We start from the raw sequence: 20,617 nt of genomic DNA, 5'->3' as shown, positions 1-20,617 counted from the left end.
TAAAATTAATATATGACTGATGCCACATAAATTTCATTTTCCAATAAAGACTTATCAAATTACCTTAAATCACCATCAAACGGATAAATTCACGATGCTCTAAGGCACAATATAAAACTCATCACCTGACATTTTATGCTCCGTTATACATAGAGCAGGGATTACAGCTTTAATATAATCATTTGTGCTGGAATTTACTCTGTAACATGACAGCAACATGTGGTGATAATACAGCTATAACATGTGCTGTAATATATCAGACCGGTGTTTATATAAAATGACAGCAGAAATGTGAGAATAATACGGCTGCCTCCAGGCTTGTAGGTAAGATGAGCAATATCCAGGAGAACTGTACCTGCGGCAATGCAGAGGTCTTACCTCTAGAACAAGCTATGGCTACATATACATTGTACACACTGGTGCCCATATATATACCCAACACCTGCTGCTCTGAGCCTGCAAGTTACACGCTGTCCTGATAATGTACACGGTGCTGCTATACATTACAGGTGTGTCATAGTGTAATTATTACATATACATTGTACACACTGGTGCCCATATATATACCCAGCACCTGCTGCTCTGATCCTGCAAGTTACACTCTGTCCCACTATAAAGTACAGAAGTGTCATAGTGTAAATATTGCTATGCCTGTGCAGCCTTGCAGTCCATCAGTACGTGTGCCTCATACCTCACTGCTCCTACACAGCCCTGCATCCTCAGGCTTTCTTTTCCCACACAGCTCATCAGTGCATTTGTTCTGTGCCTCCTATCCTGCCTCTGTGCTCTACTCCCCATGGCTCACTCCATTCCGCTATCCACCAATAAGTCTGCCTTATATATCTTGTGAACATTTTAGTTTCTAAATATCCGTTTACATATGTGCAAGATTACTGGGACTTGTAGTTCAAGTCCGTTATTTATAACAATTTCATTATTGCCCCCGAGTGCGCTGTATCACTGCTCAATAAATCTGTTAGTACCTGTCCAGTGTCAGGACTGGGCAATCTGTATTGCTCAGTAGCGGCTCAGGTATCTGCTCAATGATTATATATATATATAAAAACCACAGTCGCAGAGGCTGGAGGTAATAATTGTTGTACTCAAGTCAAGTTTTAAAAAGATGCATATATATGCATGTGTGTACACTCCCAGACTGATTTATTAATTATTAACTTCTTTTGACTAGTATATGCTAGTCCACTAAGAAACAAAGGAACCGTGAAATATAAGATTATTTTAATGTGAGCTGTCTATTGAAAATAAACATCTAAAAAAACGTTTTTATTGAGAGAGTGTTTTATCACATTCCAATTTACAAATTAAACATTAAGTACAATTTCTGCATAGACTTGATTTATGCAGTCTATACTCCCTCCTGTTTGAATCTCTCATCAGTATTTTAAATGGTTGTACTCAAAATCAAATATTTTAATTAACAGCTGGATTGAATGTAGCTCATTTAGAATGCTATTTAAGTATCTGGAAATGATTACATTGTAGCCACCTTGAAAAAGATGTCCTTGAGACGTTGAAACGCGTAGGTGTTATTCTATGCTAAAAATCCCGTGGATACGGCTCAACTCAACTCCTGTCTGCAACTCTAAAGACCTGTGGCTTTTTGCTGGCAGCACCCGGCTCAACCATCTCCCAGGGAGTAGCAAACATCATCCTCACCAACGAGCAAGTTCTCACTGGGAAGCCAGCTGGGGAAACGGACCCTACCTCATTGCTGCACTGCCTGGAGGTATACGGAGCACAAGACAGGACTTTCAATTCGGCCGCAGGCTAACACCTAGATCCTTCTCCCAGAACCAATACAGCTGGAGCTGTGAGTGGCACCGAGCGGGGACTTCATCATCTGCGACCCCAGAATACTAACGGACAACCACCTATGGCAGGCGCTCCCCGCTGGTCGGGTTGAGCGTTTAAACATCCAGGCACAAGGTGTGTATTTCCAATGGTCTCCGTTATACACTCTGGCAATAAGGGACAGGAGTTTTACAGGTATTATACCTATTAAAAGAACTCTTTCCACCTATCCAATTGTATAGGCTAATTAGCCTCACTATTAATTAGTGACTATCTTAAAAGACTACTCTTTCAATATCTGGAGAAAGGAGAGAATCTAATATTGGGCCATATCCAGGGATTATACATTTCATGCTACATGTTCATTATTAATATTGTTAAGGTTGTTATTGTTATTATTATTGTTTTACTTGAGGTCACTTGTTGACACTATTAATATGATTGATTTATAAATAAATGTTTATGCATCTTTTTAAAACTTGACTTTAGTACAACAATTATTACCTCCAGCCTCTGCAACTGTGGTTTTTCTATATATACATCTTTATATTTATGAGTGTGACTATCTCATACAGCCGCATTGAGACTGAAGAGAATCTATCAACTCCTAAGCGCCTGGGTTTTATATTTGTTTGTATTTACCTGCTCAATGATGGTACAGAAGGTTTGCAGTAAAGAGGGTCGTATATAAGTCCTCCTCATAGATGGAATATAAGCAGCAGGGCGATATAACGTAGATTATATCATAATAGTCAGAACCAAGAATGGTACTAATAATAGACACTGGGCTGGACTAAGGCCAGATTTGCAGGTAGAGGACAGATGGGACTGTACTAGAGACCAGGGTGGACCTTGAGTTGGAGAAAATACCAGAAATGGAAGGAGATCAGACTTAGTTATAATACTGGTGCTGCAGTAGGACCAGACTTGGAGAACACACTGGTGCCAGACATTGAAAATAATACTGGAGATGGAGTGACCCAAACTTGGATGAATACACAGGAGCCGGAGTCGTTAGAATGACAGGTGCAACCTTAGCATGGGAGCTGGAACCAGATGCATGTATTAGTAACAAAGCTTACGCACTGAATGCTGACAGGAGCAAGGCTTTATACCGACTGTTGCAGGGATTGGCTGAAAACGTCGGGTAGCCGCTGACCTGGATACCCATTGGAGACATAGTGGACCCCTGACCAGGACCAACATGGCAATGCCCAACCCCGAGCCCCCTGAGACCACCAGCACACGGAGGACCCCTCAGTGACACATCTAGTTGGATAGGAGCCGCCATGACCGTATTCAGTGTCCAAAGCCAGTGTGAATGCTGCCGGAGCTCCCAACCTGAGACCACCATCAAGCCGAGGACCCGCCAGCAGCACTCTCCGCGATACCACAGAAGTGAGTACGGTTCCTGACATCAAGTTGGCGGCTGCACTTCCAAGTGTAATCGTGGCAGTGCCGTCTACCGGAACCCCGGTATCAGAATCCCGAGACAACACCAGCGCCAAAATCCCGACAAGACTCAGGATGCCAAAGTTGGGATCCCGGGAGACGGCATCCCGATCGTAAGGACACCGTGGAAAAATATCAGTCTTGGGAGGGAGGAAGATCTTAGACGCCCCTGGGGGTGTTAGCATTAGGCTGCGGGCGGGGAGAAGTTAGAGTTAGGCTCCGGGCATTGTGGGGTTTGGTTCAGGCACCACCAGGGAGGGTTTAGGGTTAGGCACTAAGGGGGGAGGGTTAGGCACTTACCGGGAGGGTTAGAGTGCAGGGTATGGAGGGTTAGTATTAGGGTACAGTAGAGGAGGGTAAGGGTTAGGGGTTAAATATGACAGGGGAACAGTACTCACCGTTCCCCCATCGGGATTTGCACCTAAGGGTTGCCGCTGTCAGTATACTGACAGCCGGCATCCCGTCCATCTGTATTTCATACCGATTCCGGCTAACCATGTCTTTCTCTGGCCTCCATACAGCTAGCATTACTTTATTGTACAGATGAGCCCACAAACCCTTAGAGTTTGTATCTATCATTTCTATTACTAAGAAAAACAATTGAATCGCCCCTGAGAATAAATCTTACAGACTCCATATAAAAACGTTTGTTCCTTGCAAAGTGATTGAGATCTCACACAATCAGAGATTCTTCTGAAATTTTTCTTTCAGCTAGAAAATATTTGTCAGTTCTCTTCCGGGAAGCGCAGAACATTTGTTTCTCCAGGTGTCAGCTGAAAACCGCGATCTTCTTCACTTGGGATTATGGGTTTTGTGACGTTCCATAAATAGTTCTTGGGCACTACTTGGATTCTGTTTTGCATCTAGTAGAAGAGATTTTCATGGTTCAGAAACTGGGCAGATCTTCTTGACCAATTCTTATCTAGAAAATGCCAAATGGTTCAGATTGTGGGACAAGAGTACACGTGACCAATCGTCACCAGTATTGACAATTGTTGAATGTGTGGTGTCCATGGACATCAAAGAAGTACCTGCTCCAAATCTGGAAGGGACCATAGTTTCTTCTGAGACTGACCGGTACATTACATCACTTTCAGTTTTGTGCTCCGCCTTTCGCCGAGGGAGTAGTGATGACTGCCCTTCTCAGATCACAGGGTAGGGGGCGTGGTGGGGGGGAATGGGACTTCTATCCATTAGCTAGTTGACTAATCAAGGTGTAATTCCCAACCTTGTCACCTATGGGACAGCAGTCCCACCTTACCTGTGCACCACCATCCCGTTGTGCTGGGCCTCCTCAGAGCAAGAGAGGTGTCTACAACACAGATCACCCATGGAAATAAGGTAAGTGTTCGGGAAGGCTTATATGAACTTGGTGCGTAAGGACAGGGAGGCGTACTAACTTAATGGTGAGGGTGAGTTCTAATTATTGGTGTGCGTAATTTTATTTATGAAGGGACTATTTAACTTAATACAGGTTGAGTCTCCCAGATCCAAAATGCTTGGGACCAGGGGTATTTTGGATACTGGATTTTTCCATATTTTGGAATATGTACATACCATAATTAGTGAACTTGAGGCTGGGCTCCAAGTCTAAACACAGAACGCATTTATGTTTCATATACACACAGCCTCAAGGTAATTTTATACATTATGTCATGCTAAAACAAATTCCTTATTTTGGAATATTTCGTATTACTGGATATGGGAGCTTTAACCTTTAGTGAGATTATGATGGTGCCTTTTAACACAATGTGGAATGGATGGGACTTTCTACTGGTGTGTTTAAAGCTGGGTAGAGCTGGAGCGATGTCGGGCCGATATGCCATTTCATAATGACATATTGCCTACATCACTCAGTGTGTACTGGCGATTGTGCACTCCCATGGTCGAGCTGCACATCAAACCTAGCGATATCGCTAGCATCCAGTGTATGGTTAATGAATGATGTAACGGTAATCGTTCCGTTGTTCATTAAAGTGATCCAGTGTGGGCGCACAATCACTGTTCACAGGTGATGTCTGAAAGAATGCCCATCGCTCGAGTGTGTACCCAGCCTTAGAGTACTGGGGGTAATTATTCTGTGCTATATTGTTTAATAGTATATCACTGAAATATACATTGTCCTCATTAGTTTGTACTGGCAGAGGAGGGTGTAGATTAAGAGATTATTGTAATGAGCAAGGAGAATATGTGACTATTATGTAATAAGTGATTATTACTCACCTGTGCTGATATCTGTAGGGATTTCCTCCTCTTTACACTGCTGATCACCGATCACATAAGTCGGTTCTTCTCCCTCTATCCCTTCTTCTCCCTCTGCCTTCATATCAGTCACATACGTCTCTTCTCCCTCTATATCTTCTGCCTTCATATCAGTCACATACGTCTCTTCTTCTCCCTCTATATCTTCTGCCTTCATATCAGTTACATACGTCTCTTCTCCCTCTATATCTTCTGCCTTCATATGAGTTACATACGTTTCTTCTCCTTCTATATCTTCTGCCTTATTATCAGTAACATACGTATCTTCTTCTCCCTTTGTATCTTCTGTCTTATTATCAGTCAGGGCTTCACCCTAAATGAATAAAAAAAAAATTGTTAAAACTTTAGTAGGGTGTGATTTTATTGATATTAAACAATAGAATATCATTGTATAAAGCAGGTTTAACAAAATAGAGATATATCGACCATTTGATTACCCCTACACATGCTGCAGGGACCAGCCAGTGATTGATAGCTCAACTGGATGGGCAATTTAAATGCCTGCCCAGTTGAGCTGCCAAGTCTGGCACATCGAGCAGACTACTGGTAAGTGTGTAAACACTAACCAATCGTTAGATAGGTCGGCCGATCGACCTAGTGTCTACCCATCTTAAGACATACACAGCTGCTGTACACATCATATAGTGACAGTCACTTTGGTATATGGTGAGACCTTAAATACCACCTACTGTACCTGATGCTCCAGTGAAATCCTGTGATTCTCCTCTGTACACTCCTGTGAATAAAGAGAATGGGGACATCTCTCTGGGGTAGTTCTGTTACTGGGTCCATCTGTAGGAGACACACAGTGACTGAGTACATTGTATATATGTGATTATCAGGTGATGTGTGTATATACAGGGGCCCCATACTAGTCTCCTCTTACCCAGAGATGTGAGGGGCCAGTGATTCTCCATCATCATGTCCTTGTACAGACCCTTGTGTTCCTCTATATACTCCCCCACCTGCATGGAGACATAGACAGTGACATCCTGACACCTTATAGTTACCTGACACACACAATGATACAGGTATCACCCAGACACATCCCCTGGTGTTACTGTATAGTGTCCCATTCCCAGCAGTCACCTCTCCTGTCATCACCCAGACACATCCCCTGGTGTTACTGTATAATGTCCCATTCCCAGCAGTCACCTCTCCAGTAATCACCCAGACACATTCCCTGGTGTTACAGTATAATGTCCCATTCCCAGCAGTCACCTCTCCAGTCATCACCCAGACACATTCCCTGGTGTTACTGTATAATGTCCCATTCCCAGATATATGCCTAGATATATGGAAACAAGCAGATATCTCTGCCCTAGAGAGGCAGAACAAGGAAAGAAGTCGGCATCTGAACATAGCCAATGTACAGTGAGGAGTCAGTGAACGCACTGACAAGTTATGTAGGTCCTAGGGACCAATCAATAATATGGACCCAATACCAGTGTTACAGGGTCCCATAATAATGTAAGGCAGGTGTAACAATCTAGAACCATGTGAAATAATTAATGAGGAACCTGTAGTGTAACCAAACACTGTGACTTCCCCCCCGGCCTCCTACATGAACCTCAACGCTTTATTTATTAGGTGCACATCAGGAGCTTGATCTTTTACCACAGAGGTGTTTGCAGTTTAGATTAGGTAATGGGGGAGAATGACACACACTGTACGGTCACTACATCTCATTTGCTCCAACTGTGACACACATATAATTGTATTTCATAGACAAAAAACCTTACGGTTTCACATGTCCCATTAAGGCTTCTTACACATGATCTGAAATTTCACAAAACCTACTGAATTTGTGCCACTCAAACAAAAAAAAATAAAAATGAAATTACGATCATTAAGGCTGACACCTTAATGGACATGTTCCTTTCGCAATACAGATATGGTATGCCATCACATCCTGTGGTTAACTGCAGAGTGAGACTGCTGTCACTCACAAAGTGGTGGAACTGCTAATTCACAAAATTGTGTGCTCATTGGTTCTACCAGCACATTGGCATGGGCTGGTAGAACTGTCGCTCGGTGCATGCCAAATTTTAGGGCAGAAAACATTTTAAAAAAAGAGGTTTTGGGAGTAATCTAAAGTTCCAACTATAAGTTTTTTCTGATACTCTCAGTTGGGACCACTTTTCTGCTGTTCTCTATGGGGGTTTTTTGGGCAAATTTAGACATGGGGTTTGTTTTATTTGGTAGCTATTGTTCCAGGGTATGTGCTTTTTGGGGTTTAGATAATTGAGAAAGTTACAGTTTTTAAACTATTACCTCACGAATCTGCCATTATATAGATAGGAAGTTTCAACTTGATGCGCAGCCTCAGTAGGAGCGTCCATCAGTTGTACCCACTGTGGCTTCACTTGGGTTCACCAAGATGGCAGGTCAGTGCGGGCGGTGGCAGCAGTGGGCTCGGGGGAAGGAAGCAGCCGTATACTACAGCCAGAACACGGGGGGGTAGCAGGCGTTAGCTGCGGCCGGGAACCGGGGAGTTAGCGGTAGGGCAGGCGGCAGAACCGGGGGTTGCAGTAGACAGATGCAGGCTCGGATCTGAAAGATTCCTGATACCTCCATCTGTGTATAAATAAACACAGAAGCGCGGATGGGATCAGTGAGACCTGTCTGTGCTTCTGTGTTTAAAAAAAGAAACCGTGTAAAAAAAAAAAAAAAGAAAATGGTGTGGCCCGCCCCTCAAAGGACCACCAGTACCGGGCTTTGGAGACCCAGTACTGGTTGTGCTAAATACAGGGGACAAATGATGTAGGGGTCCCCCGTATTAAGCGCAACCAGCACCAGGCTTTTCAGAAACAGTCCTGGTTGCCAAAATACGGGGGACAAATGACGTAGGGAAATTACATATTCAGCGCAAACAAGCACTGGGCTCTGAGACAGTCCTGGTTCTGAAAATATAGGGGGGGAAAATGAGTAGGGTGCCCCTCTATTTACCAGAACCAGCACCTGACTCTTTCTAGCAGGGGGTGATGCACAGCCAGGGGAGCCCTTTCACCGGGTCCCCCAGCCGAAGCATCACCCCTGACCGCTAGTCAGCCCAAGCCGGGGATCCCTGGGGAGCTGGGGACCCCCCAAATAAAGGGTCCCCCTCTTCAAGTTTGGTGGTTTGATGGCATGCAGGAAGATTAAGGTGGTCTATACAAGTTTTCATATATTTTGGTCGCGGACGAAAGTCTGGTTCAAACTTTTAAGCTGGCACCTAGATTTTACAAAAATGTGTCAAGCCCTGGTAAAGGTATACATAGGAGGCAATTATAATAGTATAGGTATATATAGGAGGTAATTATAGTAGTGTAGGTATATATAGGAGGTAATTATAGTAGTAGTGTTGGTATATATAGGAGGTAATTACAGTAGTATAGTAGGTATATATAGGAGGTAATTGTAGTAGTAGTGTAGGTATATATAGGAGGTAATTACAGTAGTAGTGTAGGTATATATGAGGTAATTACATAGTATAGTAGGTATATATAGGAGGTAATTATAGCAGTAGTGTAGGTATATATAGGTTATTACAGTAGTAGTGTAGGTATATATAGGAGGTAATTATAGTAGTAGTGTAGTTATATATAGGAGGTAATTATAGTAGTATAGGTATATATAGGAGGTAATTATAGTAGTGTAGGTATATATAGGAGGTAATTATAGTAGTAGTGTAGGAGGTAATTATAGCAGTAGTGTAGGTATATATAGGAGGTAATTATAGTAGAAGTACAGGTATATATGAGGTAATTATAGTAGTATATATATATATATATATATATATATATATATGTATAAGACATAATTGTAGTAGTATAGGTATATATAGGAGGTAATTATAGTAGTAGTTCAGGTATATATAGGAGGTGATTATAGTAGTAGTGTAGGTATATATAGGAGGTAATTATAGTAGTAGTGTAGGTATATATAGGAGGTAATTATAGTAGTAGCACAGGTATATATAGGAGGTAATTATAGTAGTAGTGTAGATATATATAGGAGGTAATTATAGTAGTGGTGTAGGTATATATAGGAGGTAATTATAGTAGTAGCACAGGTATATATAGGAGGTAATTATAGTAGTAGTGTAGATATATATAGGAGGTAGTGTAGGTATATATGAGGTAATTATAGTAGTAGTACAGGTATATATAGGAGGTGATTATAGTAGTAGTGTAGGTATATATGGGAGGTAATTATAGTAGTAGTTCAGGTATATATAGGAGGTGATTATAGTAGTAGCACAGGTATATATAGGAGGTAATTATAGTAGTAGTGTAGATATATATAGGAGGTAGTGTAGGTATATATGAGGTAATTATAGTAGTAGTACAGGTATATATAGGAGGTGATTATAGTAGTAGTGTAGGTATATATAGGAGGTAATTATAGTAGTAGTGTAGGAGGTAATTATAGTAGTAGTGTAGGTATATATAGGAGGTAATTATAGTAGTAGTGGAGGTATATATAGGAGGTAATTATAGTAGTAGTGTAGGTATATATAGGAGGTAATTATAGTAGCAGTGTAGGTATATATAGGAGGTAATTATAGTAGCAGTGTAGGTATATATAGGAGGTAATTATAGTAGTAGTACAGGTATATATAGGAGGTAATTATAGTAGTGGTGTAGGTATATATAGGAGGTAATTATAGTAGTAGTATAGGTATATATAGGAGGTAATTATAGTAGTAGTGGAGGTATATATAGGAGGTAATTATAGTAGTGGTGTAGGTATATATAGGAGGTAATTATAGTAGTAGTATAGGTATATATAGGAGGTAATTATAGTAGTAGTGTAGGTATATATAGGAGGTAATTATAGTAGTAGTGTAGGTATATATAGGAGGTAATTATAGTAGTAGTACAGGTATATATAGGAGGTAATTATAGTAGTGGTGTAGGTATATATAGGAGGTAATTATAGTAGTAGTATAGGTATATATAGGAGGTAATTATAGTAGTAGTGGAGGTATATATAGGAGGTAATTATAGTAGTAGTACAGGTATATATAGGAGGTAATTATAGTAGTGGTGTAGGTATATATAGGAGGTAATTATAGTAGTAGTATAGGTATATATAGGAGGTAATTATAGTAGTAGTGTAGGTATATATAGGAGGTAATTATAGTAGTAGTGTAGGTATATGTAGGTGATTATAGTAGTAGTACAGGTATATATAGGAGGTAATTATAGTAGTAGTGTAGGTGTATATATAGGAGGTAATTATAGTAGTAGTGTAGGTATATATAGGAGGTAATTATAGTAGTAGTGTAGGTATATATAGGAGGTGATTATAGTAGTGTAGGTATATATAGGAGGTAATTATAGTAGTAGTGTAGGTATATATAGGAGGTAATTATAGTAGTAGTGTAGATATATATAGGAGGTAGTGTAGGTATATATAGGAGGTAATTATAGTAGTAGTGTAGGTATATATAGGAGGTAATTATAGTAGTGGTGTAGGTGTATATAGGAGGTGATTATAGTAGTAGTACAGGTATATATAAAAAGTAATTATAGTAGTAGTGTAGGTATATATAAGAGGTAACTATAGTAGTAGTGTAGGTATATATAGGAGGTAATTACAGTAGTGGTGTAGATATATATAGGAGGTAATTCTAGTAGTAGTGTAGGTATATATAGGAGGTAATTATAGTAGTGTAGGTATATATAGGAGGTAATTATAGTAGTAGTGTAGGTATATATAGGAGGTAATTATAGTAGTAGTGTAGGTATATATAGGAGGTAATTATAGTAGTGGTGTAGGTATATATAGGAGGTAATTATAGTAGTAGTACAGGTATATATAGGAGGTAATTATAGTAGTAGTGTAGGTATATATAGGAGGTAATTATAGTAGTAGTGTAGGTATATATAGGAGGTAATTATAGTAGTGGTGTAGGTATATATAGGAGGTAATTATAGCAGTATAGGTATATATACAAGACATAATTGTAGTAGTGTAGGTATATATAGGATGTAATTATAGTAGTAGTGTAGGTATATATAAGAGGTAATTATAGTAGTAGTGTAGATATATATAGGAGGTAGTGTAGGTATATATAGGAGGTAATTATAGTAATAGTGTAGGTATATATAGGAGGTAATTATAGCAGTATAGGTATATATAGGAGGTAATTATAGTAGTAGTGTTGGTATATATAGGAGGTAATTACAGTAGTATAGTAGGTATATATAGGAGGTAATTGTAGTAGTAGTGTAGGTATATATAGGAGGTAATTACAGTAGTAGTGTAGGTATATATGAGGTAATTACATAGTATAGTAGGTATATATAGGAGGTAATTATAGCAGTAGTGTAGGTATATATAGGTTATTACAGTAGTAGTGTAGGTATATATAGGAGGTAATTATAGTAGTAGTGTAGTTATATATAGGAGGTAATTATAGTAGTATAGGTATATATAGGAGGTAATTATAGTAGTGTAGGTATATATAGGAGGTAATTATAGTAGTAGTGTAGGAGGTAATTATAGCAGTAGTGTAGGTATATATAGGAGGTAATTATAGTAGAAGTACAGGTATATATGAGGTAATTATAGTAGTATATATATATATATATATATATATATGTATAAGACATAATTGTAGTAGTATAGGTATATATAGGAGGTAATTATAGTAGTAGTTCAGGTATATATAGGAGGTGATTATAGTAGTAGTGTAGGTATATATAGGAGGTAATTATAGTAGTAGTGTAGGTATATATAGGAGGTAATTATAGTAGTAGCACAGGTATATATAGGAGGTAATTATAGTAGTAGTGTAGATATATATAGGAGGTAATTATAGTAGTGGTGTAGGTATATATAGGAGGTAATTATAGTAGTAGCACAGGTATATATAGGAGGTAATTATAGTAGTAGTGTAGATATATATAGGAGGTAGTGTAGGTATATATGAGGTAATTATAGTAGTAGTACAGGTATATATAGGAGGTGATTATAGTAGTAGTGTAGGTATATATGGGAGGTAATTATAGTAGTAGTTCAGGTATATATAGGAGGTGATTATAGTAGTAGCACAGGTATATATAGGAGGTAATTATAGTAGTAGTGTAGATATATATAGGAGGTAGTGTAGGTATATATGAGGTAATTATAGTAGTAGTACAGGTATATATAGGAGGTGATTATAGTAGTAGTGTAGGTATATATAGGAGGTAATTATAGTAGTAGTGTAGGAGGTAATTATAGTAGTAGTGTAGGTATATATAGGAGGTAATTATAGTAGTAGTGGAGGTATATATAGGAGGTAATTATAGTAGTAGTGTAGGTATATATAGGAGGTAATTATAGTAGCAGTGTAGGTATATATAGGAGGTAATTATAGTAGCAGTGTAGGTATATATAGGAGGTAATTATAGTAGTAGTACAGGTATATATAGGAGGTAATTATAGTAGTGGTGTAGGTATATATAGGAGGTAATTATAGTAGTAGTATAGGTATATATAGGAGGTAATTATAGTAGTAGTGGAGGTATATATAGGAGGTAATTATAGTAGTGGTGTAGGTATATATAGGAGGTAATTATAGTAGTAGTATAGGTATATATAGGAGGTAATTATAGTAGTAGTGTAGGTATATATAGGAGGTAATTATAGTAGTAGTGTAGGTATATATAGGAGGTAATTATAGTAGTAGTACAGGTATATATAGGAGGTAATTATAGTAGTGGTGTAGGTATATATAGGAGGTAATTATAGTAGTAGTATAGGTATATATAGGAGGTAATTATAGTAGTAGTGGAGGTATATATAGGAGGTAATTATAGTAGTAGTACAGGTATATATAGGAGGTAATTATAGTAGTGGTGTAGGTATATATAGGAGGTAATTATAGTAGTAGTATAGGTATATATAGGAGGTAATTATAGTAGTAGTGTAGGTATATATAGGAGGTAATTATAGTAGTAGTGTAGGTATATGTAGGTGATTATAGTAGTAGTACAGGTATATATAGGAGGTAATTATAGTAGTAGTGTAGGTGTATATATAGGAGGTAATTATAGTAGTAGTGTAGGTATATATAGGAGGTAATTATAGTAGTAGTGTAGGTATATATAGGAGGTGATTATAGTAGTGTAGGTATATATAGGAGGTAATTATAGTAGTAGTGTAGGTATATATAGGAGGTAATTATAGTAGTAGTGTAGATATATATAGGAGGTAGTGTAGGTATATATAGGAGGTAATTATAGTAGTAGTGTAGGTATATATAGCAGGTAATTATAGTAGTGGTGTAGGTATATATAGGAGGTAATTATAGTAGTGGTGTAGGTGTATATAGGAGGTGATTATAGTAGTAGTACAGGTATATATAAAAAGTAATTATAGTAGTAGTGTAGGTATATATAAGAGGTAACTATAGTAGTAGTGTAGGTATATATAGGAGGTAATTACAGTAGTGGTGTAGATATATATAGGAGGTAATTCTAGTAGTAGTGTAGGTATATATAGGAGGTAATTATAGTAGTGTAGGTATATATAGGAGGTAATTATAGTAGTAGTGTAGGTATATATAGGAGGTAATTATAGTAGTAGTGTAGGTATATATAGGAGGTAATTATAGTAGTGGTGTAGGTATATATAGGAGGTAATTATAGTAGTAGTACAGGTATATATAGGAGGTAATTATAGTAGTAGTGTAGGTATATATAGGAGGTAATTATAGTAGTAGTGTAGGTATATATAGGAGGTAATTATAGTAGTGGTGTAGGTATATATAGGAGGTAATTATAGCAGTATAGGTATATATACAAGACATAATTGTAGTAGTGTAGGTATATATAGGATGTAATTATAGTAGTAGTGTAGGTATATATAAGAGGTAATTATAGTAGTAGTGTAGATATATATAGGAGGTAGTGTAGGTATATATAGGAGGTAATTATAGTAATAGTGTAGGTATATATAGGAGGTAATTATAGCAGTATAGGTATATATAGGAGGTATTTATAGTAGTAGTGTAGGTATATATAGGAGGTAATTATAGTAGTGGTGTAGGTATATATAGGAGGTAATTATAGTAATAGTGTAGGTATATATAAGAGGTAATTATAGCAGTATAGGTATATATACAAGACATAATTGTAGTAGTGTAGGTATATATAGGATGTAATTATAGTAGTAGTGTAGGTATATATAGGATGTAATTATAGTAGTAGTGTAGGTATATTGTGCAGCGATTGGGGGGGTGGGGGGATGACACAACTTCCTAGCCCTCCCCTCACACCCTATTGTACCCTATGCCTTATTACCATTTATATATATATATATATATATATATCTATCTTAGAGGGATCTGCACTCACATCGAAAATATAAATTGTATGCAAGGTGCACCTTTAAGGAGAAGAGAAAAAGTCAATCCAATAATATAATCTAGGGATTGGCACAAAAGCCAAAATCAGGGCACTCACCGCTGTAAGAAATAATCCACTTTTAATTAAACCAATATTCAAGATGTATAGTGGACGTTTTGGCCCCAGAGAGTCTTTGTCAAGACAGCTTTTAGAGAGACATCCATTCAGCATGCAACCAGAGAGCATACTCTATTGTACCCTATGCCTTATTACTGTGTTTTGTCTGTCTGCACTGGAGGTGTCTTGGAAAAAAAACGCGTTTCTGCGGTCGAAACGTCGACTCATACTGCACCAATGCTGGTATTATTAAAGTAGGTGTTTTTACACCTACTGGTGAGTTACCTCTGGTGAGTGAGCCCTGTCTTTTCATTTCATTTTATATATATATATATATATATATTGCACAGCAGGGTCAGGGGGATATATACTGTGGGACGGGGTCACTCGGCCCCCTAGTCCTCCCCTCACACCCTGTTGTACCCTATGCCTTATTACCATTGCCAAGTGATCTCGCTGAGCGAATAAAACTGTGGGTCCCAGGTGGGGCAAGGATGGAGCTAGGGGCAGACAGTGCTAGGGGTATGGGGGTTAGGGTAGAAATCATCTGGGGCATCATTTGAGCAAGGAGGTGGTTAGGGGCAGACAGTACTGGCGACAGTGCTTTGGGGGTAGGGAGGAGGTAGATAGCAGCTAGGACAGTACTGGGGTGCAAGGATTATGTTAGGGGCAGGCAGTAATGGGGGTACGGAGGGGGCAAGGGTAGATAGCAGCTAGGCAGGACTGAGGGGCAAGGATGGGGTTAGGTTAGGAGTAGGGAAGGGGCAAGGGTAGATAGCAGCTAGACTGGACTGAGGGGCAAGGATGGGGTTAGGTTAGGAGTAGGGAAGGGGCAAGGGCAGATAGCAGCTAGGCAGGACTGAGTGGCAAGGATGGGGTTAGGTTAGGAGTAGGGAAGGGGTAAGGGTAGATAGCAGATGGATAGATAGTACAGGCAGTACTGGGGGTAGGCACTGCAGGCACAGGGGACACACACTACTGCAGGGGAGACACATCTACACATACAGGGTCAGAGCCTTAAGCCTAACCATCTCTCCTGGCATAGATGCAATGCAGGGGAGTGTAGGCAGGCAGACAGACCACACATCATGGGGCAGTGACAGAGAGCAGCGCTTACCTTTGCGGAGAAGGAGGGTGGCTGCACAGTACTGGGTGAGTCGGGACAGTCTCTGCGGCCGGAATCACGCGTCCGGTGGAGGATGCAGAGGCACCGCATGAGACCGACCTGAGCTGGAGGAGAGACCAGCAGATCGACGCGCTGTGCTGGCGGGCTCAGAGAGGGGGAGGAAGACAATGCAGGCTGCAATTGGCTAAAGAGACAAAGCCAGCGATTGGCTGGAGGTGCTGCTGCTGTTTCTCCGGGGGCGTGGGCGGAGCCTGGCTGTCCTGGTGTCTGGTCGGAGCTGCCTGGAGATTGGGAGAGTTGCGGGGACTAGATGTAGATCAGGAAACGCTGCCGGCGGCTATTGGTTGTGAGGACGCCGCCATTACCCGTACAGTACAAGCTGACAGTAAGGACACGTCATTACCAGTACAGTACAAGCTGACCATAAGGACACATCGTTACCCGTACAGTACAAGCTGACCATAAGGACACATCGTTACCCGTACAATACAAGCTGACCATAAGGACACATCGTTACCCGTACAGTACAAGCTGACAATAAGGACACGTCACTACCCGTACAGTACAAGCTGACAATAAGGACACATCATTACCCCGTACAGTACAAGCTTACAATAAGGACACATCATTACCCATACAGTACAAGCTGACAATAAGGACACGTCATTACCCGTACAGTACAAGCTGACAATAAGGACACGTCATTACCCGTACAGCTCAAGCTGACAATAAGGACACATCATTACCCGTACAGTACAAGCTGACAATAAGGACACGTCATTACCCGTACAGTACAAGCTGACAATAAGGACACGTCATTACCCGTACAGCACAAGCTGACAATAAGGACACGTCATTACCCATACAGTACAAGCTGACAATAAGGACACATCATTACCCATACAGTACAAGCTGACAATAAGGACATCATTACCCGTACAATACAAGCTGACAATAAGGACACATCATTACCCGTACAGTACAAGCTGACAATAAGGACACGTCATTACCCGTACAGTACAAGCTGACAATAAGGACATCATTACCCGTACAGTACAAGCTGACAATAAGGACACATCATTACCCGTACAGTACAAGCTGACAATAAGGATATATTATTACCCGTACAGTACAAGCTGACAATAAGGACACGTCATTACCGGTACAGTACAAGCTGACAATAAGGACACGTCATTACCCGTACAGTACAAGCTGACAAAAAGACACGTCATTACCCGTACAGCACAAGCTGACACTAAGGACACGTCATTACCCGTACAGTACAAGCTGACAATAAGGACACATCATTACCCGTACAGTACAAGCTGACAATAAGGACACGGCATTACCCGTACAGTACAAGCTGACAAAAAGACACGTCATTACCCGTACAGCACAAGCTGACACTAAGGACACGTCATTACCCGTACAGTACAAGCTGACAATAAGGACATGTCATTACCCGTACACTACAAGCTGACAATAAGGACACGTCATTACCCGTACAGTACAAGCTGACAATAAGGACACGTCATTACCCGTACAGTACAAGCTGAGAATAAGGACACATCATTACCCGTACAGTACAAGCTGACAATAAGGACATCATTACCCGTACAGTACAAGCTGACAATAAGGACACATCATTACCCGTACAGTACAAGCTGACAATAAGGATATATTATTACCCGTACAGTACAAGCTGACAATAAGGACACATCATTACCCGTACAGTACAAGCTGACAATAAGGACACGGCATTACCCGTACAGTACAAGCTGACAAAAAGACACGTCATTACCCGTACAGTACAAGCTGACAATAAGGACACATCATTACCCATACACTACAAGCTGACAATAAGGACACATCATTACCCCATACAGTACAAGCTGACCATAAGGACACGTCATTACCCGCACAGCACAAGCTGACAATAAGGACACATCATTACCCGTACAGTACAAGCTGACAATAAGGACACATCATTACCCATACAGTACAAGCTGACAATAAGGACACATCATTACCCCGTACAGTACAAGCTGACAATAAGGACACATCATTACCCGTACAGTACAAGCTGACAATAAGGACACATCATTACCCCGCACAGTACAAGCTGACAATAAGGACACGCCATTACCCGTACAGTACAAGCTGACAATAAGGACACATCATTACCCATACAGTACAAGCTGACAATAAGGACACATCATTACCCCGTACAGTACAAGCTGACAATAAGGACATATTATTACCCGTACAGTACAAGCTGACAATAAGGACACATCATTACCCGTACCGTACAAGCTGACAATAAGGACATATTAGTAAGATCTGCTGATAGGACAGTCTGTGATCTCTGTGCCAGGTACATGACATATTATATCCCCTTCTACCAATGATCTTATTACTGACCATGTATTAGCCCTGACTCAGCTATCGCACAGTAACTTTCTTTTCTCTCGGGCTAGTAATGATTAGAGTCAGAGGAATGTGGCTTTTAGACCTTGTGTCACTTTGTACAAACGTATTACTACAATCCTAATACTATGTTACAGGAACACTCTGCAGAGTTAGGGCCGTATTCAACTAGTGGCGAAAACAGCAGTTTTTTTCCCCATTGGCGAAATTGGTTGACATTCGCCAAAAAACAGGCAAAAACAAAAATCCCTATTTTTGGCTAAAAATATGTGGATTTCTTTCAGAACCCTTTGGGACCCCCTCAATAATAAATTACCCCCCAATTTTTTTCGTAAGTTGCGTACTTTGGTGAAAAATGACCACGCAAATCTTGGGTGAAAAAATAATTGAAAATGGTTTTAACGTATCGTGTCTGATTTTTTGGAGGGCGGTATGGCTGCGTCAAGTGTTTTAAACATCACATGCGGTCGCAGCAGGCGGTTTTTTAAAAGGTTTTTAAAATTGCGTTTTTACGACACAAAAATATACTTGCGCCCATTTTAACGTTCCCCCACTTTACGCGGGACAGTAATTTCATGGAAAAAAAAATAGCTTTCTACCATTTTCAACTATTTTTTTTTTCACCCAAATTTTGCGTGGTCGTTTTTCACCAACGTACGGAACTAAAGATTTTTTTGGGGGGTAATTTATCATTAGGGGGGGTCCAAAGGGTCCTGAAAGAAATCCCCACATTTTTTGCCAAAAATGGGGATTTTGCATTTTTTTCTCCTGGTCTGGGATGGAAAAAACTTTTCTCCAGTTTTCTTTCTCCATTTTCGCCTGTTTTTGGAGAGAATCAGCCATTTACGCCGTTTCTTTTGGCGAGAATCGAACAATTTCACCAATGTCGAAAAAAACATGTTTTCGCCGCTAATTGAATACGCCCCTTAATTGGTGCTGAACTATATTTTCTCGTAGCATAAAGATTGAAATTATAAATCTGAGAGATTGAAATGATACGTTTAAGTACATTGGTTTGTTTTATGTTTTATTGTCTATACTAAATGTAATGTGTTATTATTATATACTCTTACCTCACTCCTATTATATAATAACACCTGACAGCACAACCACAATTTCCCCTGACATTTGCTTATAATTAGGGCCAGAACCGTAACTACACTTATTGGTGCCTTGTGCCAGAAAGAGCGTTGGCGTCCCCCTATTTTTCAAATAGGGGCATAAAGCACCCAAAATAGGGGCATGGCGTCATGGGGAAGGGCCAGGGATAAGACAGGGGAGGCCAGGAGGTGCTGGGGATAAAATAAGAGGAAGCTACAAGTGAAAATGATAATAAACAGAAAAATGACAGTGCCAAACAGCGCCCCCTGCCCTGCTGTTACCCTAGTTACGGCCCTGATTAGGGCATCTCGGTAACCCTTAGGAGCGCTGTTGACTTGTCTGATTGCAAATGTGGGCGTAATACTGACCTCTGGATGGATACTGGCGCTAATTATACCTTAATAGTTACAGCTCAGGGAGTGCAGCCTTATATCCTTCCCCAGCTCCTGTTATGTATCATATGGTATATACAGTACATATGTGTTATACCTATTATGTGTTATTCCCTGACCACTCATTACTGTTATTATTATTACTCTGCAGCTGCTGCTATAACAGGACACCACAGGTCACTCCCCTGTATAATAATAACAGGACACCACAGGTCACTCCACCTGTATAATAGTAATAGGACACCACAGGCTGCTCCCCCTGCATAATAATAGTAATAACAGGACACCACAAGTCACTCCACCTGTATAATACTAACAGGACACCACAGGCTGTTCCCCTGTATAATAATAGACACAGGAAACCACATGCTGCTCCCCCTGTATAGTAGGACACCGTTACCTGCTGCTGCCGGACACTCTGGGCGGACATCCGGAAGCTGCAGCAATGGGAAAGATCACATTTCCTGTGTGTGGAATGCACAATCCGGAAGTAGGGTGGAATGCACATCCCGGAAGTAAAGTCGATCGCACAGCCCGGAAGTAGGGTGGAACGCACAGCTCGGAAGTAAGGTGGACCGCACAGCCGAGAAGTTTGGTGTGATTGG

At 40.1% G+C, this 20,617-nt stretch overlaps 1 protein-coding gene across 1 annotated transcript in view; it reads right to left on the bottom strand.

Annotated features, from left to right (window-relative positions):
* LOC148436185 (uncharacterized) overlaps positions 1–20,488 on the bottom strand; it is a 125,289-nt gene extending 104,801 nt beyond the window's left edge. Inside the window, 4 exon segments of the mRNA XM_088465237.1 lie at positions 5,488–5,839; positions 6,221–6,318; positions 6,413–6,491; positions 20,413–20,488. Coding sequence (XP_088321363.1) covers positions 5,488–5,839; positions 6,221–6,318; positions 6,413–6,491; positions 20,413–20,442 — 559 coding nt within the window. The 5' untranslated portion in view covers positions 20,443–20,488.
* Positions 20,489–20,617: the final 129 nt, after the last annotated feature.

Source organism: Taudactylus pleione, unplaced genomic scaffold (assembly GCF_031769625.1).
Source record: "Taudactylus pleione unplaced genomic scaffold, aTauple2 ptg001919l, whole genome shotgun sequence".
NCBI classification, from domain to species: Eukaryota; Metazoa; Chordata; class Amphibia; order Anura; family Myobatrachidae; genus Taudactylus; species Taudactylus pleione.
The sequence above is the reverse complement of the archived record's forward strand: the minus strand, read 5'-3'. Positions and strand labels throughout refer to the sequence as shown.